Genomic DNA, 14,003 nt, shown 5'->3' with positions numbered 1-14,003 from the left:
GGAAATCTTGTTACCCGAAGACGAGTTTACAGTCGACAGAGGGAATGGCCAAAGCTAGTGGGTGTATGTCGGCGGCTTTGAGCACTCGTTCATGCACTCAGGGTCCATGAAGAACTTCGGTTCTTTGGGGAGCACTTGGACCGGGAGATGACATCGTTATCCGTATCGATAAGGATACTACGGGACCACACTGTCTTCAACCAATGGAAAACGTCAGAATTGCCGGTGGCCCCGCTGGCGGCTTGGCCGTTGGTCCTAGCTCCAACCAAGCTTCTGTCTCCTCGGGTCGGAGCCGGCATTTACTGATCTTCCACCCACAGGCAGGTGCCCAGCTCGCCTAGTGTAAGTTGCTGGTTGTGGGCTGGCGGGGCGACTGCATCCAAGCTGTTGGAGCCTGGACGGAATTCAGAGCCACAAACGAGGTGGGATGCGCATGTGCACACATGACGACACCTACGGCAGCCTCGGATAGGCACCCTGAATGGAGTTGCAATGTTTCATCAAGGACGGGGAATCCCGTGTGCTCCGATCTCAACACCTCGGCCCTTTGACGATGTCTTCAAGCCCAACTGTGCGAAAAGCTGTTTGACAGGTAGACTTCCATGTCAGCCAGTTGGGGTCGGAGTCTCGGGAAACCTTCACGCCGCACGCACTGCATCCGGCCGCGCCTCATGAGCTACGACTAACCACCTTATTAGCCCAACAACAACGGTGGCTTCGACAGCTCGCCAGCCTGACCTAACCGTCTCCCGCATCAGCTCCCTCGTATCGCTTATCAACTGCCCGCCTTGCCGTCAACCTTGCCTTTACGATTACCCTCCCACGATCGTAAACCTTCGCACCTGTTGCTGCCTCGCACAAGCCTCACCCATAAAATAGCTTCGAGAAAACTGCCATCTCAGCGTATTCCAGCTCCTCTCCGCACTCCGCACCCGCCGACAAGTCCAACACATTGTTGTAACTCGCCCGCCGTCGCGGGACCTAGCAATGACGGTTAATACCAAAGCGGCGGCCTCGGCCGTTGCTCCAGCCCATCCGTCTGGAAAGGAAAAGCACGGGAAATTGGTCCAGTTCTTGAGAGGCTTCTCATTCTTCGTCTATTTTATGGCTGGCTGTATTGCGTAGGTCTCGTCACTTCATCTCCTTCTTCCAGCTCGTCGTTAACTAAGGTCTTTGCAGTATCCATCTTGCACAACTGATCGGCTCGCCGCTGTACTACGTCGACCATGATATCTACTACTCCTATATGGCTTTGACGAAACAGTCTTTTGGGCTGCTGATCACAACTTCCACAAACTGGTGGGGCCCCACCACGATACGCATAAGTGGGGATGCCTCGGTGGCAGATCAGATCAAGAAAACGAAGGATGGTAGGGTTGAGTTTTCGTTTCCAGAGCGCATGGTGATGATTGCCAACCATCAGGTAGAGTGTCTTTTCCTGTTGCGCTGTTGCCAGACTGACTAACCGCAACGCACAGATCTACACTGACTGGCTATATCTGTGGTGGATCGGGTACGCCAATAGCCCTCAGATGCATGGCTATGTCTACATCATCTTGAAGGAATCACTCAAATACATTCCTATCGCAGGACTTGGCATGGTTTTCTATGGCTTCATCTTTATGTCCCGGAAGATGGCTGTTGACCAGCCACGCCTGGCCCACCGTCTCGGCAAGCTCAAAACATACAACACGACCCCCGATGGCACGAAATACCTAAACCCAATGTGGCTCCTGCTCTTCCCCGAAGGCACAAACGCATCGCAAAATGGACGAAACAAGTCTGCGAGGTGGGCCGAGAAGATTGGAGTCAAGGACCCGGAGCACATGCTTCTCCCGAGAAGCACTGGTAGTTTCTTTTGCCTGAACGAACTTAAGGGCACTGTGGAGTATGTATACGATTGCACTGTGGCATACGAAGGTGTACCGTAAGTTTCCATTGCCCTTATGTGGAGAGTGTGATGTGTCTCTGACAGGTCACTTTGTCATAGTCGTGGGAAGTTCGGCGAGCAGCTTTTTACTCTCTCAGGTACCTACTTCCGCGGCCAACCTCCAAAGTCAGTCAACCTCTACTGGCGTCGATTCCGTATTGCGGATATTCCCCTGGACAGCGCCGAACAGTTCGATGTGTGGCTCCGGGAGCGGTGGTATGAGAAGGATGCTCTGATGGAGCAGTACATCTCTACTGGTCGTTTCCCTGCGAGCCCGCCCACCGCTGCCAACAAGAACCAGGAAGGCTTTCTCGAGACCGAGGTTCGCACTCGTTACAAGTTTGAGTTCCTCCAGATTTATGCCGTGGTCGGCATTGTCGCTCTACTGATCAACCTCGTTTTGAGGCTCTACAACCGACTTCTTTCTATTGTTTCATAGCTCTGCATGGTTTCCGACTTTGATGAGATACCCCTTTCAACCGTGTTTTTCACCCCTCTATCTTGGCTGTGGTCGATATACAAAGGTGCAATCACGGAGTCAGAAGATGACTGCGTTTTGGGGTTTTATGGCTGTGGCAGCAACGTGGGAACGCATCGCAACTATATAATAGCGGTGTCGTGGTCTTTTTGCATATGATACCTGGCTGGGTTTGGCGTTTGAGGGAGTTGAGTGAGATGGAGGGTGACGGTTTGGTGGTCGGATTATTTGACCCGTTTAGGAACAAGACATACAGATTCTATTTACCTTGCATTTTTGGCACCTCCCATGAGTCATGACTATTCATTTGCTGCACAGGAGCCTTGGACTGGAGTTCTGGAAGGGTGGCCTGGATTGATCGAGACAGTTTGGCGAGGCATTGGTGTAATGTCATCGCTCACGCAACTGGCGGTCTGTCGAACCCAGTGATACGCCCTTGAAGATACGGAACATCGAAGAGGTTCTCTGATGGCTAAAGCGCTGAAGCGGAACGATATCGGAGTTCGAGAGCAGCACGCTTGGTGCCCCTCCGATGGCATGCCGGTCGGCCAGCCAGGTTTACGCCGAATATTGGGTGATATCAGGATGGCAGGTGACCATTTGCGCAGACTTGGGGCCAATCGGAAGCGCAAAGAGGAACAGCCTGCCGGGGATTTATCTGCAATATGGCAAACTTGGCTGGTTCTGCACATGACTGGGGAAATATTGTGCGTTTCTCACTGTGAACTCTCCGCCGACTCTGCTACGGGTTCTAGCCTCAAGGTCCTGAGAAGATTGAAGAAGGACATCATCAAGCATCAAAATTCGTCCCATCCATACATCTTTCACCGCTCATTCGTTGTGGCTCTGATAGCTCCCCTGTGGTCTGATGACGCAACAGACCCAGGGCTCGTGGGTCTACCTACAACCTCAACACCAATCAAACACAGGACCTTTTCATCCTTTGATGAAGCTCGCGCTGCCAATGGACCTCAGATGGTTTACTTCGGACCAGAGATACCCACTTTTCTGGTGTAAGTGCACTCTGAAAACCTTCCAAATCGGGCTGTTTATCAATTTCAGCCTTGAACATCATCCACCTGGTGGGCTCAGATCGAGACGCCAATCACCGTTGGAGGTTGGGCAGTTTCAACAGCCGCTAGGTCCCAAACTTGCATTGAGTTCCAGAAAACGCCAAGGTCGAGTTCGAGGCCATGGTCACCCAACCCACAGGATGATCTTCATGACTAACGGAAAGCAACAGGACTAATTCCGGATAAGTTGACCCATATGCCGCGGCTTCCTTCAACTCTGTGACCGCTACGTTCGTATTCGTAGAACATTTTTTTAATTCGCTAGCAGCGTAGTAACATGCGAGTACACAAGCTCAGGAACGCCGATGCCAACACACGTTGGAGTGACTCGAGACCCGTCTCGAGTTTCGTGGCTGGACTCGATCTTTGATCTCTGGGGGTACCGCACCCTGTCTGCCCGAGTCCTTGTTCCCATCCCATGTTCCACGAACCATCTCACCTTGAACCTGTGGAACTTCCCTCCTGCTAGGTGATTCCGGGGATGCGGTTCCTTCAAGACCCCACCTCCCACGACCGCCCAGACTGCTAATGGCCCCTGGTCGGCGGAAGGGCACCACCGGCCGGCGGGGAGTGTAGCCGTCATCGGACCGGGACCAAGCAGCAGAGGAGACGGCTTGTTTCCGGTGCTCAGACGTTACGATACTACATTGTCCTGTGATAGCAATGAAATTTCTTCCTGGCTAGGGGCAACCGGGACCGCTTACCAGCTTTGCTTCCATGCTTGAACAGGAAGGCCAGGGGGAGTCCCGGAAAATTGAGTCACTGTATTGTGTTTCTGTAGAACGAGGAGACTAGACTGATGGGCCTTGGTTTTTAGCTTCCGTCCCGGGTGGTTGGAGAATGAAAATGCGGAGTGCATGGTGTTATGGCTTTAAATAGGGACAGGTTGGTGTCTCCTTTTTGTTTCCAGACACTCACCCACTCCTCAGGCAAGTTGACGACTCTTGGTCTTGACTTTTTATTAATTTCGTGCTCTCGTTTTACAAGTTGTGCTTGTGTCTTGTTACATATATGCAACCGTAACTTCTTTTTATTTTTTTGAGGTGTTTTTTTTTTGGGCAATTCAACTTGCTTTGCTTTGGTTTTTATTTTAACATTGGAACGCCCCAGCTTCAACGATGGAGAAAGCAGAGGTGGAGGAAAAGGTTACGCCTTTTCCGGTGGTGAACAGCAGTAGTTCCTCTAGCGGTTCCAGCACTCATGATACCATCTCGCTGGCATCCAACCATGACGACAACGCCTCCTCACCAACACCACCCGACCAACAAGAATACGCTGTTGTGTCGTTCTCTCCTAACGACCCCGAGAACCCCTACAACTGGTCCATGGTTCGTCATCCTTCCTCCTCCTTCTCTTCTCCCCCTTTGCTCTTCTAACCATACCTCCTCCCCTCTAAACAGAAAAAGAAATCCATCCTGCTCCTATGCGCTACCCTCACATGCCTCAATTCAACAATGGGCTCCACCATCGCCTCGGCCAACCTCTTCCCCCTCCTATCTGCTGAATTTCACGTCCCCGTCGGCCCCCAATCTGTCCTCCCTGCCTCGCTCTACCTGATGGGGTTCTGCTTCGGGCCTATCATTTTTGCGCCCTTGTCCGAAACCTACGGGAGGAAACCCATTCTTGTGACGGGTTTCTTATTGTTTGTGGCTAGCACGGCGGGGGCGTCTGTTGCGCCGAGTTGGTGGAGTTTTTTGTTGATGAGGTTCTTGTGCGGGACTTTTGGGAGTCCACCGTTGAGTGTGTTTGGAGGGGTTATAGCTGATTGCTTTGGGGATGAGGTACAGCGGGGAAGGATGTTGATGGTTTGGAGTGCTTCTACGTTTGTGGGGCCTTTGGGGGCGCCAGTTTTGGGGGGTTTTGTGGGAGGGATTTTGGGGTGGAGGTGGGTTTTTTGGTGAGTATTTTCAGAAATTATGGGTAAAAAGAGATGAGGGGGGCTGACGAGGAAATAGGATCGCGTTGATCTTTGCGGGAGTCACGCTGGCTTCAGTGTTGGCCATCCCTGAGACGTTGGCGGCCAAGATTTTGAAGAGGAAGGCGGAGAGGTTGAATAAGGAGGAGCCGAGGGAGGATGGGAGGAGGTGGGTGGCGCCGGCGGAGTTGAGTCAGAAGAGTGTCTTTGTCACTTTGGTGAGTTTGTGACATGTATCCCTGAGAGGATTAAGGGGAATGGGGCTGACAAATAGGGGTAGAAAACAACCTTGCTGCGCCCGTTGGAGTTGCTATGTGGAGAGATGGTGGTGGTTCTCACATCTCTTTACATCGGTTTTATTTACTCGGTGTTCTACATGTACGTCGGCTGGATCTTCATGCGTTGAATTATACTGACAACCGGTCACAGGATGGTCCAGATCTATTACGCAATTTTCGTGGGCGTGTACGGATTCAGTCCTGGTGTTTCAGGGCTATTGTTTATGATCAGTAAGTGCTCCTCCCAACTACTGTTTTCAGTACCTACCTAGCACAAAGCTTATCATCTCTTAAGTTGGTCTTGGAACTATCATCGGCTGCTTCATCTGCTGGTGGTGCGACCCAGTCACTCTTCGGCTCAGCGCCAAACACCCTACAAAGAGAGCAGAGTACTTCCGCCTCCCTCTGGCCTGCATTGGAGGCCCGTTTTTCGTCATCTCAATACTGTGGATTGGACTGTCTGCTCGGTCCGATGTGCATTGGGCGGTCCCCTTTATCGCAACTGTGCCTTATGGAATTGCTTACAATATCATGTGGGTAGCAATGATCAACGTGAGTACTCACTTTCACAAGCATCCTGGACTTTTTACTCATCAAGATTAGTACGTTGCGGATGCGTATGGTATCTACTCTGCCTCTGCCCTGGCGGCATTGGGCACCACGCGTAGTGTTGCTGGTGCTCTCCTCCCACTCGCTATCGAAGATATGCTCAAAGCTTTGGGTATTGCCAAGTCTTGTGCGTTGCTTGCTGGTATCAGTGCAGCTTTGGCAGCCGTTCCATTGTGTTTTGTTGCTTATGGTGATAAAATTCGTGCTGCTAGCAAGTTTTCCGCAGCACTCAAGACTGAAGGACAGCGGGAGGAGGCCGCGTTGGGTCGGACTATGAGCCATATATCTGCTGTATAGGTTGAGACAACAAAGGTTGGAAAAGCTGGCATGGTATTTCAATTGCTGGAAGATAGGCACTGGGGGCGGGACTCAAAATTGGGAACGACGACTAATGACACGATGGTAATGCTTAATAGACGTTAGATATATGGTAGCATTTAGGTACATAATGGGTATTCAAAAAGCAAGCTACATCCTCGTGTTTTTCACTCGGGCTTTTGCGCAAATGCAGAGATGCTGCAAAGTCTTGTTAGCTTTGAACCAAATCAACAGCCACCCTCAGGCAAACTTACACTGGCCAATAGGCATGGATTCTTCTGTCGTTGAGATCAGCTCTTGCTTGAGCAGAAAGAACAGTGACTTCTGGCAGACTCCAGCCCAAGAAGCGTGTCGCCACCGCCATCAAGAAACCCTCAACGCCGGCGGAGAGGTTTGTGTTGGACCACATGGCGATCTCCTTGAGCTTCTTGTCTTTGGGCCAAGGGTTGCTGGGCCAATAAGCCCGCTTTTCATCGTAGCTGACAAAGCCGGCTCCGTTGAACAAGTCCTTGAGAGTGAAGACGTCAAGAAGCGGCGAGCCTGCTGCTGCGAGTCCTTCCGCAAAAAGAGCGGTAGCTTTGGCGAGAGCACAGTCAGGGGGGAATGTGTCATCGTCGGCAATGGGTCTGCCCGGTTCTTGAACTTCGAGCCAACCGCCAGGCTTCAAGTTTCTATTTTCGCATGTCAGAAGCAATTGAGAAAGATTTTGGGTGGGGCTCATTACTCGATGCATCTTTCAAGAAACGCAGACCAGTTCTTGATTGAACCGGACATGGCGCGAACGTGAATGTAGTCAAATGGCTGTGAGAAGGTCCATTCGTCCTCCAGATCGTCGATTTGAAAGTGGACATTGGGAGGTGTGCTGTAGTGGAAACTCAATGTCAGCAGTTGCCTATAATTCTTTCTCCATTGCAAGAAACCGAGGCGCTTACAAGCTCGGTTGAATCGGTGAGAGGTCGACGCCGATAACATGGGCATCTGGATGCTCATCACCAAAATCAATAGCCCAGATACCTGTACCAGTGCCAACATCGAGAACCCGGCCAGCAAATTTGGCTTCAGGATGAGCGGGAGGAGCGAATCCCAACCGACCATCGAGAGTCAGATACCAAAGATGGTGTTGAAAATCAAGACGCTCGTTTTCTTGTTCATCATTGGGGATCAGGTATTCTGTTACATTGTGTTAGTATCACTATCACCACTAGTGTTCTCCACCTGTCACAAGACTTGGCTGCCACTAACTTCCGTCTCTATAGGCGTGGTAAGTGCGCCCGTTCTCTTTTCTGTAGTCCAAGATGGAACTAGAGATGCTAGCAGTCGAGGAGACGGCGTCCTGTGGCTTGTCAGCAAAAGGAATAGAATGTGACCAGAGGCGGTCCGATATCCTACCTCTCCCCACGACGAGTCCACATCAGTGTCATCAGGCACCTCATCGTCAGCTTGAATATGGGCAGGCTCTGGCTGGGCAGGTTCTGGGGTTGGTGACGAAGCAGCGGCAGGTGGCGGTGATTGGGCCTTGGTGGCCGCCTCGGGGGCTGGAGATGCTGCCTTTTCCTCGGTCATTGTTGCTGTGCTGTTGATGATCGACAGGCGAGGTGGTGCGGGAAAGAAGGTGAACAGCAGTTCTAGAATAAAACTCCCTCGCTCATGTGGCAGGTGACGGGGTTGACCTTGTGAGAATCCCACCGGGCGCTAGCCCTGCCGTCGTTACATCCGCACACCGGTTTAAGACAAGGCGTCCGGGCGTTGGTCCGGATTGCGCGACAGCACATGCATCTCGTACGCAATCTATCCCCTCCCCCACCAATCGGCTTCTCAAACCAACTGGTGCCCACATTTGAGAGCACCTTATCGTCCTGATTGAGCTCCGACCCCCAAACCGCATGCATGTTCGCTCGGCTACTCGCACCTTTCTTCCAGTATCGAATGGCGCGATACTTCCGTGGAAAGGACGGGGATGGAACCGAGCTGTGGCACAGTCCAACTTGGCAGCGGGGAACCTGCACATCTTTAACAGTCGACACAGTGCAGCTGAAGTTGGTGGTGGTTGATGCAAGATATTGTCCATTGGCCAATGGATGCCCATGGTACCTTGGTTGCAGACTGCGGGCTGATAAGGCGTAAAAAGGGGTTCAGGGGTAACCAGTTATCATCAGATCATGGCAAAGTCTCTGGAAACCTGGAACTGCCAATAATCAAATGGAGCATTAATAACGAAAAGGAAAGAAAAAATAGAAAAAAACCAGCCGCAACGCATTAATATGTTTTTCTGTACTGCAAAGTCTAGTGAAAGAGACTTCGTTACCTGAAACCATTTTGCCCCTAAAAAGTATAGAGGGTTAGAGTCCCTTTTGCTTCTTCTTTCAGAGGTCATAACTACAGCTCTCACACATGTGAAACAATGGGTTGGTGGTGATTACTGAGCTGGAACAGTGATATATGAAGTTTTGTGGTCTGTTGCATTGCTTTCAAAGCATTGAATTGCCAAATGCGTGACTCCAAAGGCTGCTTCTTCGTCTGAAACGTCGATGGCCTGAGCATTGTTCTGAGCGCTCACTTGGCGCCGACAAGGTAAACACGGCCCTAGATGGAGATCAAACGAGTGACCAAAAAGGTGAATTAAACTTATCAAAAAATCCGGAAATCGGCCGAATCAAGCATGAAAATACCCCAGATCTTCTGCCCATCAAAAGCGGCACACATACAAGAACCGGGCTCACCCCTCGAGTTGTCCACGACAGTTCACTGTTAGCGATAGTGTAAAACAGGTGAAAATACAGAGAAGCTGTCATTTTGACATTTGAAAACAGAAGCCACAAACGGCTTGCGAGTCATTAACACTCACCATAATCACCATGACAAGAATATCCGTCCTCCTGACCACCACCCTCTTGGCAACAACAACAATCGCCCAATCCAACCGCGAACCCCCCTCCACCGGCCTACACTCCCTCTTCCTCTCCGCCGGAAAACTCTACTTTGGCACTGCCACCGAAACCAATAACTTCGCCGACCCAACCTACCAAAACATCCTCTCTAACCCCCTCGAATTCGGCCAGCTCACCCCAGAAAACTCACAAAAATGGGGTCTCATCCAGCCCCAACCAGGCGACTTTTCCTTCAACGCCTCTGACCAAGTCGCCTCCCTTGCCAACAGCTACAACCACCTCTTGCGTTGTCACACACTGACCTGGCACTCCCAACTCCCCCCCTTTGTCTCCTCCACATCATGGACACCAGACACGTTACGACAGTTGATCACAACACACATCACCTCGGTAATCTCCCACTTTGGCAGTGCCTGCTACGCCTGGGATGTCGTCAATGAGGCGCTAAACGAAAACGGAACATTTCGCAACTCGGTGTTTTTCAACGTGTTGGGGGAGGAGTATATCGCTCATTCTTTTGAGGTTGCAAGGGAGGTAGCGCCCCCAGAGACGAAGCTCTACTACAACGACTTCAACCTTGAGACCGCACCAGAAAAGCAAACCGCCGCTGTTGAACTGGTCAAGTCGCTTCAGAGTAAAGGTGTTAAAATTGATGGCGTGGGACTCCAGGCTCACTTCACAGTTGGCCAGACGCCGAGCGTGGAGAGTTTGATAGCGACTCTGCAAAGGTTTGCTGATCTGGGGGTGGATGTCGCCTGGACGGAGCTGGATGTGGCGCAAGAGGATGTGGAAACTGCGAGTGAGCTGGCGGTGGAGCAGCAGGCAAGTGATTATGTTGTTGCGGTGAGGGCGTGTCTCGAGGTAGAGAGGTGTGTCGGGGTGACGGTGTGGCAGTTTACGGATCGGTATAGCTGGGTGCCGGGGACGTTTCCAGGGAAGGGCGGTGCGTGTCTTTGGACGGAGGATTATCAGAGGAAGCCGGCGTATTGGGCTGTGAAGAGGTTTTTGGAGGGGTGGGTTGCTAGGATGAATGTGACTAGGGCGTTTGTGGGTGGAAATGAGACAACAGTGAGAACCGTCGCAAGCCCTAGAGGGCCTTTGACTGAAGTGACTAGCGGCAGTGAAAGGTTAGAAGGAAGCTTGGTGAAGGTCGCATTCATTAGCTTCGGTGTTTGGCTGGTTCTAAACATGATGTGAGATTGCTAGTTTGTAAGGCGCTTGGAGCAGATGCTTTGATATCCTTGGAATTGAAAACTGCGAGTTTATTTGAATGAATCTTTCGTCTATCCCATTCCTCATATATACAAGGGTATCTCCCTGACTTCACACCGTTAGTCCTTTCCACCAATGTCAGGTCTCGCTCAAAGACTTCTAGCATCAGTAGTTGGCAAGACACCCTGGGGGTAATGAAAGACATCGTTCGGATCAACGGCCTTCTTGATTGCCTGAAGTCTCGGTAGATTCTTGCCCCAGTAATTGACCTGCGCTGTTTCCTGGTCCATAAGACCCCTGGAGTCAGGGTAGTTGATGTACATTCCCCAGTCCTCTTTGGGCAGGCCCTCGGTGATGTTGCGGGCAAAGTTGCTCATGATGGTATGGCCGTCGGCGGGATATGTGCCCTTGTCTATGCGGTCATACAGAAGGTACATCAAAAGATAATCTCGGTGCGCATAGGCACTTGAATCGTCATCCTGAGAGCTGACTGCCGAGTTCTCACCGCCGTGCAAGTCAATGTGCACATACCAGTCCCTAGGATTGGACTTGGCCTGCTTGAACCAGTAGCTGACGAACTGCTCGAGCTTCTCTTCGCTCAAAGCCTTGGTGTAAAGACTGGTCGAGTAGAAAGTCTCATGTTGCGCGAGATTGTGCCCCTGATCAATGTTGACTCCGTTGCCAAAGTGTTTGATTTGATCCAGCCAGCCACCTGTTGTGGCCACCGCGAGTGTTGCGTTGGTTATCTTTTGCAAAGGTGCGAGAACAGCTTGCAGGCCTGCCTTGTCTCCATAATACAGACCCTCCAGGTTGATAAAGCGCTTGGCGATGAACAAACGCATGTTCAACTCCATTGGCATAGTCTTGGCAAACTCATGAACGGCTCGGACACCAACCAAAGCTCTGGCCTCTGTTGGCCATTGTACTGGCGCAATGAAGTAGGTAACCTTCTCAGGCACCTCAAAGGTGTCGAATTTGAACTCGGTGACAACGCCCATGGAGGATCCTGCACCACGGATGGCCCAAAACAAGTCCGGATTCTCCGTCTTGGAGCAGTTGACAATTGTCGAATTGGCGAGGACAACGGTGGCCCCAACTATCCAGTCAAGAGCTAAACCCTTGGTGTGGGAGCTGATACCATACCCACCGTGAAGTGCATGACCTCCCACTCCGACCCTATCTTTCTGGTTAGCCCCACTATTCTGTCAACTGAATTCAATGTAATGGAAATCACAACTCACCCTGGACATGTGCCGTGGCTGAAGCCCCTCCTACCTTGCTGGTAGAGCTCCCAGGCAACGTGACCCAACCTTGAGCCACCTTCAACCGTTGCAATGCCGGTGCTGTTGTCCAGGACAACCTTGTTCATTCGGTCCATCTCAATCGTGAGATGGCCATCTTCGCCACCGAGACCGAATGATGCATAACTGTGCCCGCCGCATTTGGCATTGGCTTTGATCCCAAGCTCGGCAGCACAAGCAACGGCATCTTGAACGTGCTTGGCTGTTGTTGGGACAGCAATAGCGACGGGGGTGTAATTGAGCCGCAGGTTGAAAGGGGCAGAATCAAGCTTCCAATCGGCCGAACCAGGTGCATTGATTGGAACGCCTGATCCGACCAGGCAGTCGGTAAGTGCGTCTTGTTTGTCGAATGGGTTGGCATATGAGGTTGCCGCCAAGCCCAACAGGGCGCAAAAGGGGGCGAGAGTTAACATCAGGCGAGAGATCTGCGGCGTATGTTGTGACTTGTAACGTGATGCAGGCGAGCTGTATGACAAAACCTTTTGTAATCAGGGGCAGACACAGACGTCGATGGAGATCTCCGGGACTCGCTTCTTGTCGTCTGGGGTAAGATCCTGGGGAAGTGGCTTGAGAATCTGGGAAAATGCAGCCCGAAATATACTCATCGACGGGATGAGCCGATATCTTGCCCTCGTCGGCCGCTTCCACAGGCGGTGGCTGGTGAGTCCGTGGTAAAGACTGGTAATGGGAGTGGTGCGACTTTACCCACTAGATCGTATGGCGGTCTCCCCATGTTTAAATCTGATTTTCTTGCCTTTTGAGATTGTGATCTTGTGAGCACTGGGATCGGATCACTCAAGCGTTTTGCCGGTTGTCAATAGATTAACATGGTCAAGGCTGATGGTAAGGAACGTAGGCTGTGAGCGAGGAACAACAGACGAGCCCGGAACGAGAGTGTATGTGGTCCTGGGCGAGCCGATCCTGTGGTGTGCAACTGGGGAGATTTGCGGAAGATTAATCTCGAGATGCAGCGTCATTTGTTGGTGCCATATACGGGAACGTGGGAAACGCGCCTTTCAGGGGAACAGCAGGGGATCTCGGCCGATCTTCCACGATGGTACCGACCGAGTAAACCCCGAGTCCTCAAGCTGACGGCTCCTCGGGAGGAGCAATATCGGTTGCGGGCTGCGCCAGGGAGCTGCGGTGTTTGTGGCGTTTGTTCGTGTCCGTACTTGTTCATGTGCGTATAACCAGTCGGGCGGTACTGGGTGGTAAGGAACAGGCATTCGTGGGGTAGCAGCGGCGGCTGGCCCAGATCTTGCCATGTGGTTGTGTAGATGGCGGCTCTGCCTCTGCGTTGTGGTATTCCTTGGCGAAGCCTTGATGGCGGGTGCGCAGACAAGATATCCGATGTGTAAAAGCCTTCGAGACCTTCACCTGCCGAGTCCTACATGCAACATGTAAGCGGACAAATCTCTACTGCGTGGGGCCAGGATGGTCGATGGCTGCATAATTCCTCATCCGATTCCTATATTGCGCGGGTGAAATTACCCGGTGAGCATCATCACAGATCTCATAACGGGAGGGTTGAAAAGAGTCATTGTGCGAAGGGAGAATTTGATCTCAGGGTTGTAAAAAGGCGTCAGCTAGTAAAACTCCATGATGTGATGACTTTTGCTTGGCCACGTTCGATGGTGATAGCGCGAAAGCTTGTTGTCTGCTGTGTGGTGCAGAGCCAAGTCCACTGGAACGAGCAAAAGATGCTCTCCAACTATCAATTGGGTTTGCTTCAGACTTTGGCCAATCGAGGAATATTATGGTGATGGGGGTATGTGGGGGTGCCGTGTAGACAATGAGCCGTTAATAAGGGTACCGGTTCAAGTGATCAAGCGTCATTTAGCCAAGGGTCCGGAACACCATGAATCTGAGAGGAGAGCCACTGTGTCGGATCAAACAGCCGGAACATTTCTGACGTTGTACAAGCCGGGCAAGTAATGCAAGGGGTAAGGTGGAGCGATCCCCTGAATGTGCTTTCTGAACAAACTACTGCCTCGAAAGGAT

At 51.6% G+C, this 14,003-nt stretch overlaps 5 protein-coding genes across 5 annotated transcripts; 3 read left to right on the top strand and 2 right to left on the bottom strand.

Annotated features, from left to right (window-relative positions):
* Nucleotides 1–987: 987 nt before the first annotated feature.
* PODANS_2_4320 (uncharacterized protein) lies at nt 988–2,369 on the top strand (the record flags this gene model as incomplete). Its single annotated transcript, XM_001911148.1, has 4 exons — nt 988–1,121; nt 1,180–1,423; nt 1,479–1,927; nt 1,991–2,369. 4 exons carry the CDS (start codon nt 988–990, stop codon nt 2,367–2,369), a joined length of 1,206 nt encoding a protein of 401 aa, XP_001911183.1.
* Nucleotides 2,370–4,935: 2,566 nt separating this feature from the next.
* On the top strand, nt 4,936–6,580 carry PODANS_2_4310 (uncharacterized protein; the record flags this gene model as incomplete). The annotated part of the gene is made up of 6 exons (XM_001911147.1): nt 4,936–5,378; nt 5,437–5,599; nt 5,677–5,774; nt 5,826–5,905; nt 5,970–6,226; nt 6,278–6,580. The coding sequence occupies 6 exons, from the start codon at nt 4,936–4,938 to the stop codon at nt 6,578–6,580; spliced, it is 1,344 nt and encodes a 447-aa protein (XP_001911182.1).
* Nucleotides 6,581–6,768: 188 nt separating this feature from the next.
* Nucleotides 6,769–8,164, bottom strand: PODANS_2_4300 (uncharacterized protein; the record flags this gene model as incomplete). Its single annotated transcript, XM_001911146.1, has 6 exons — nt 6,769–6,799; nt 6,856–7,272; nt 7,326–7,463; nt 7,534–7,771; nt 7,844–7,934; nt 7,991–8,164. The coding sequence occupies 6 exons, from the start codon at nt 8,162–8,164 to the stop codon at nt 6,769–6,771; spliced, it is 1,089 nt and encodes a 362-aa protein (XP_001911181.1).
* Nucleotides 8,165–9,456: 1,292 nt separating this feature from the next.
* On the top strand, nt 9,457–10,686 carry PODANS_2_4290 (uncharacterized protein; the record flags this gene model as incomplete). The annotated part of the gene is made up of 1 exon (XM_001911145.1): nt 9,457–10,686. The coding sequence occupies one exon, from the start codon at nt 9,457–9,459 to the stop codon at nt 10,684–10,686; it is 1,230 nt and encodes a 409-aa protein (XP_001911180.1).
* A 164-nt stretch (nt 10,687–10,850) lies between these two features.
* Nucleotides 10,851–12,415, bottom strand: PODANS_2_4280 (uncharacterized protein; the record flags this gene model as incomplete). The annotated part of the gene is made up of 2 exons (XM_001911144.1): nt 10,851–11,877; nt 11,943–12,415. The coding sequence occupies 2 exons, from the start codon at nt 12,413–12,415 to the stop codon at nt 10,851–10,853; spliced, it is 1,500 nt and encodes a 499-aa protein (XP_001911179.1).
* Between the last annotated feature and the right edge of the window lie 1,588 nt (nt 12,416–14,003).

This window comes from Podospora anserina, chromosome 2, assembly GCF_000226545.1.
Source record: "Podospora anserina S mat+ genomic DNA chromosome 2, supercontig 2".
Taxonomy (NCBI): Eukaryota; Fungi; Ascomycota; class Sordariomycetes; order Sordariales; family Podosporaceae; genus Podospora; species Podospora anserina.
The sequence above is the reverse complement of the archived record's forward strand: the minus strand, read 5'-3'. Positions and strand labels throughout refer to the sequence as shown.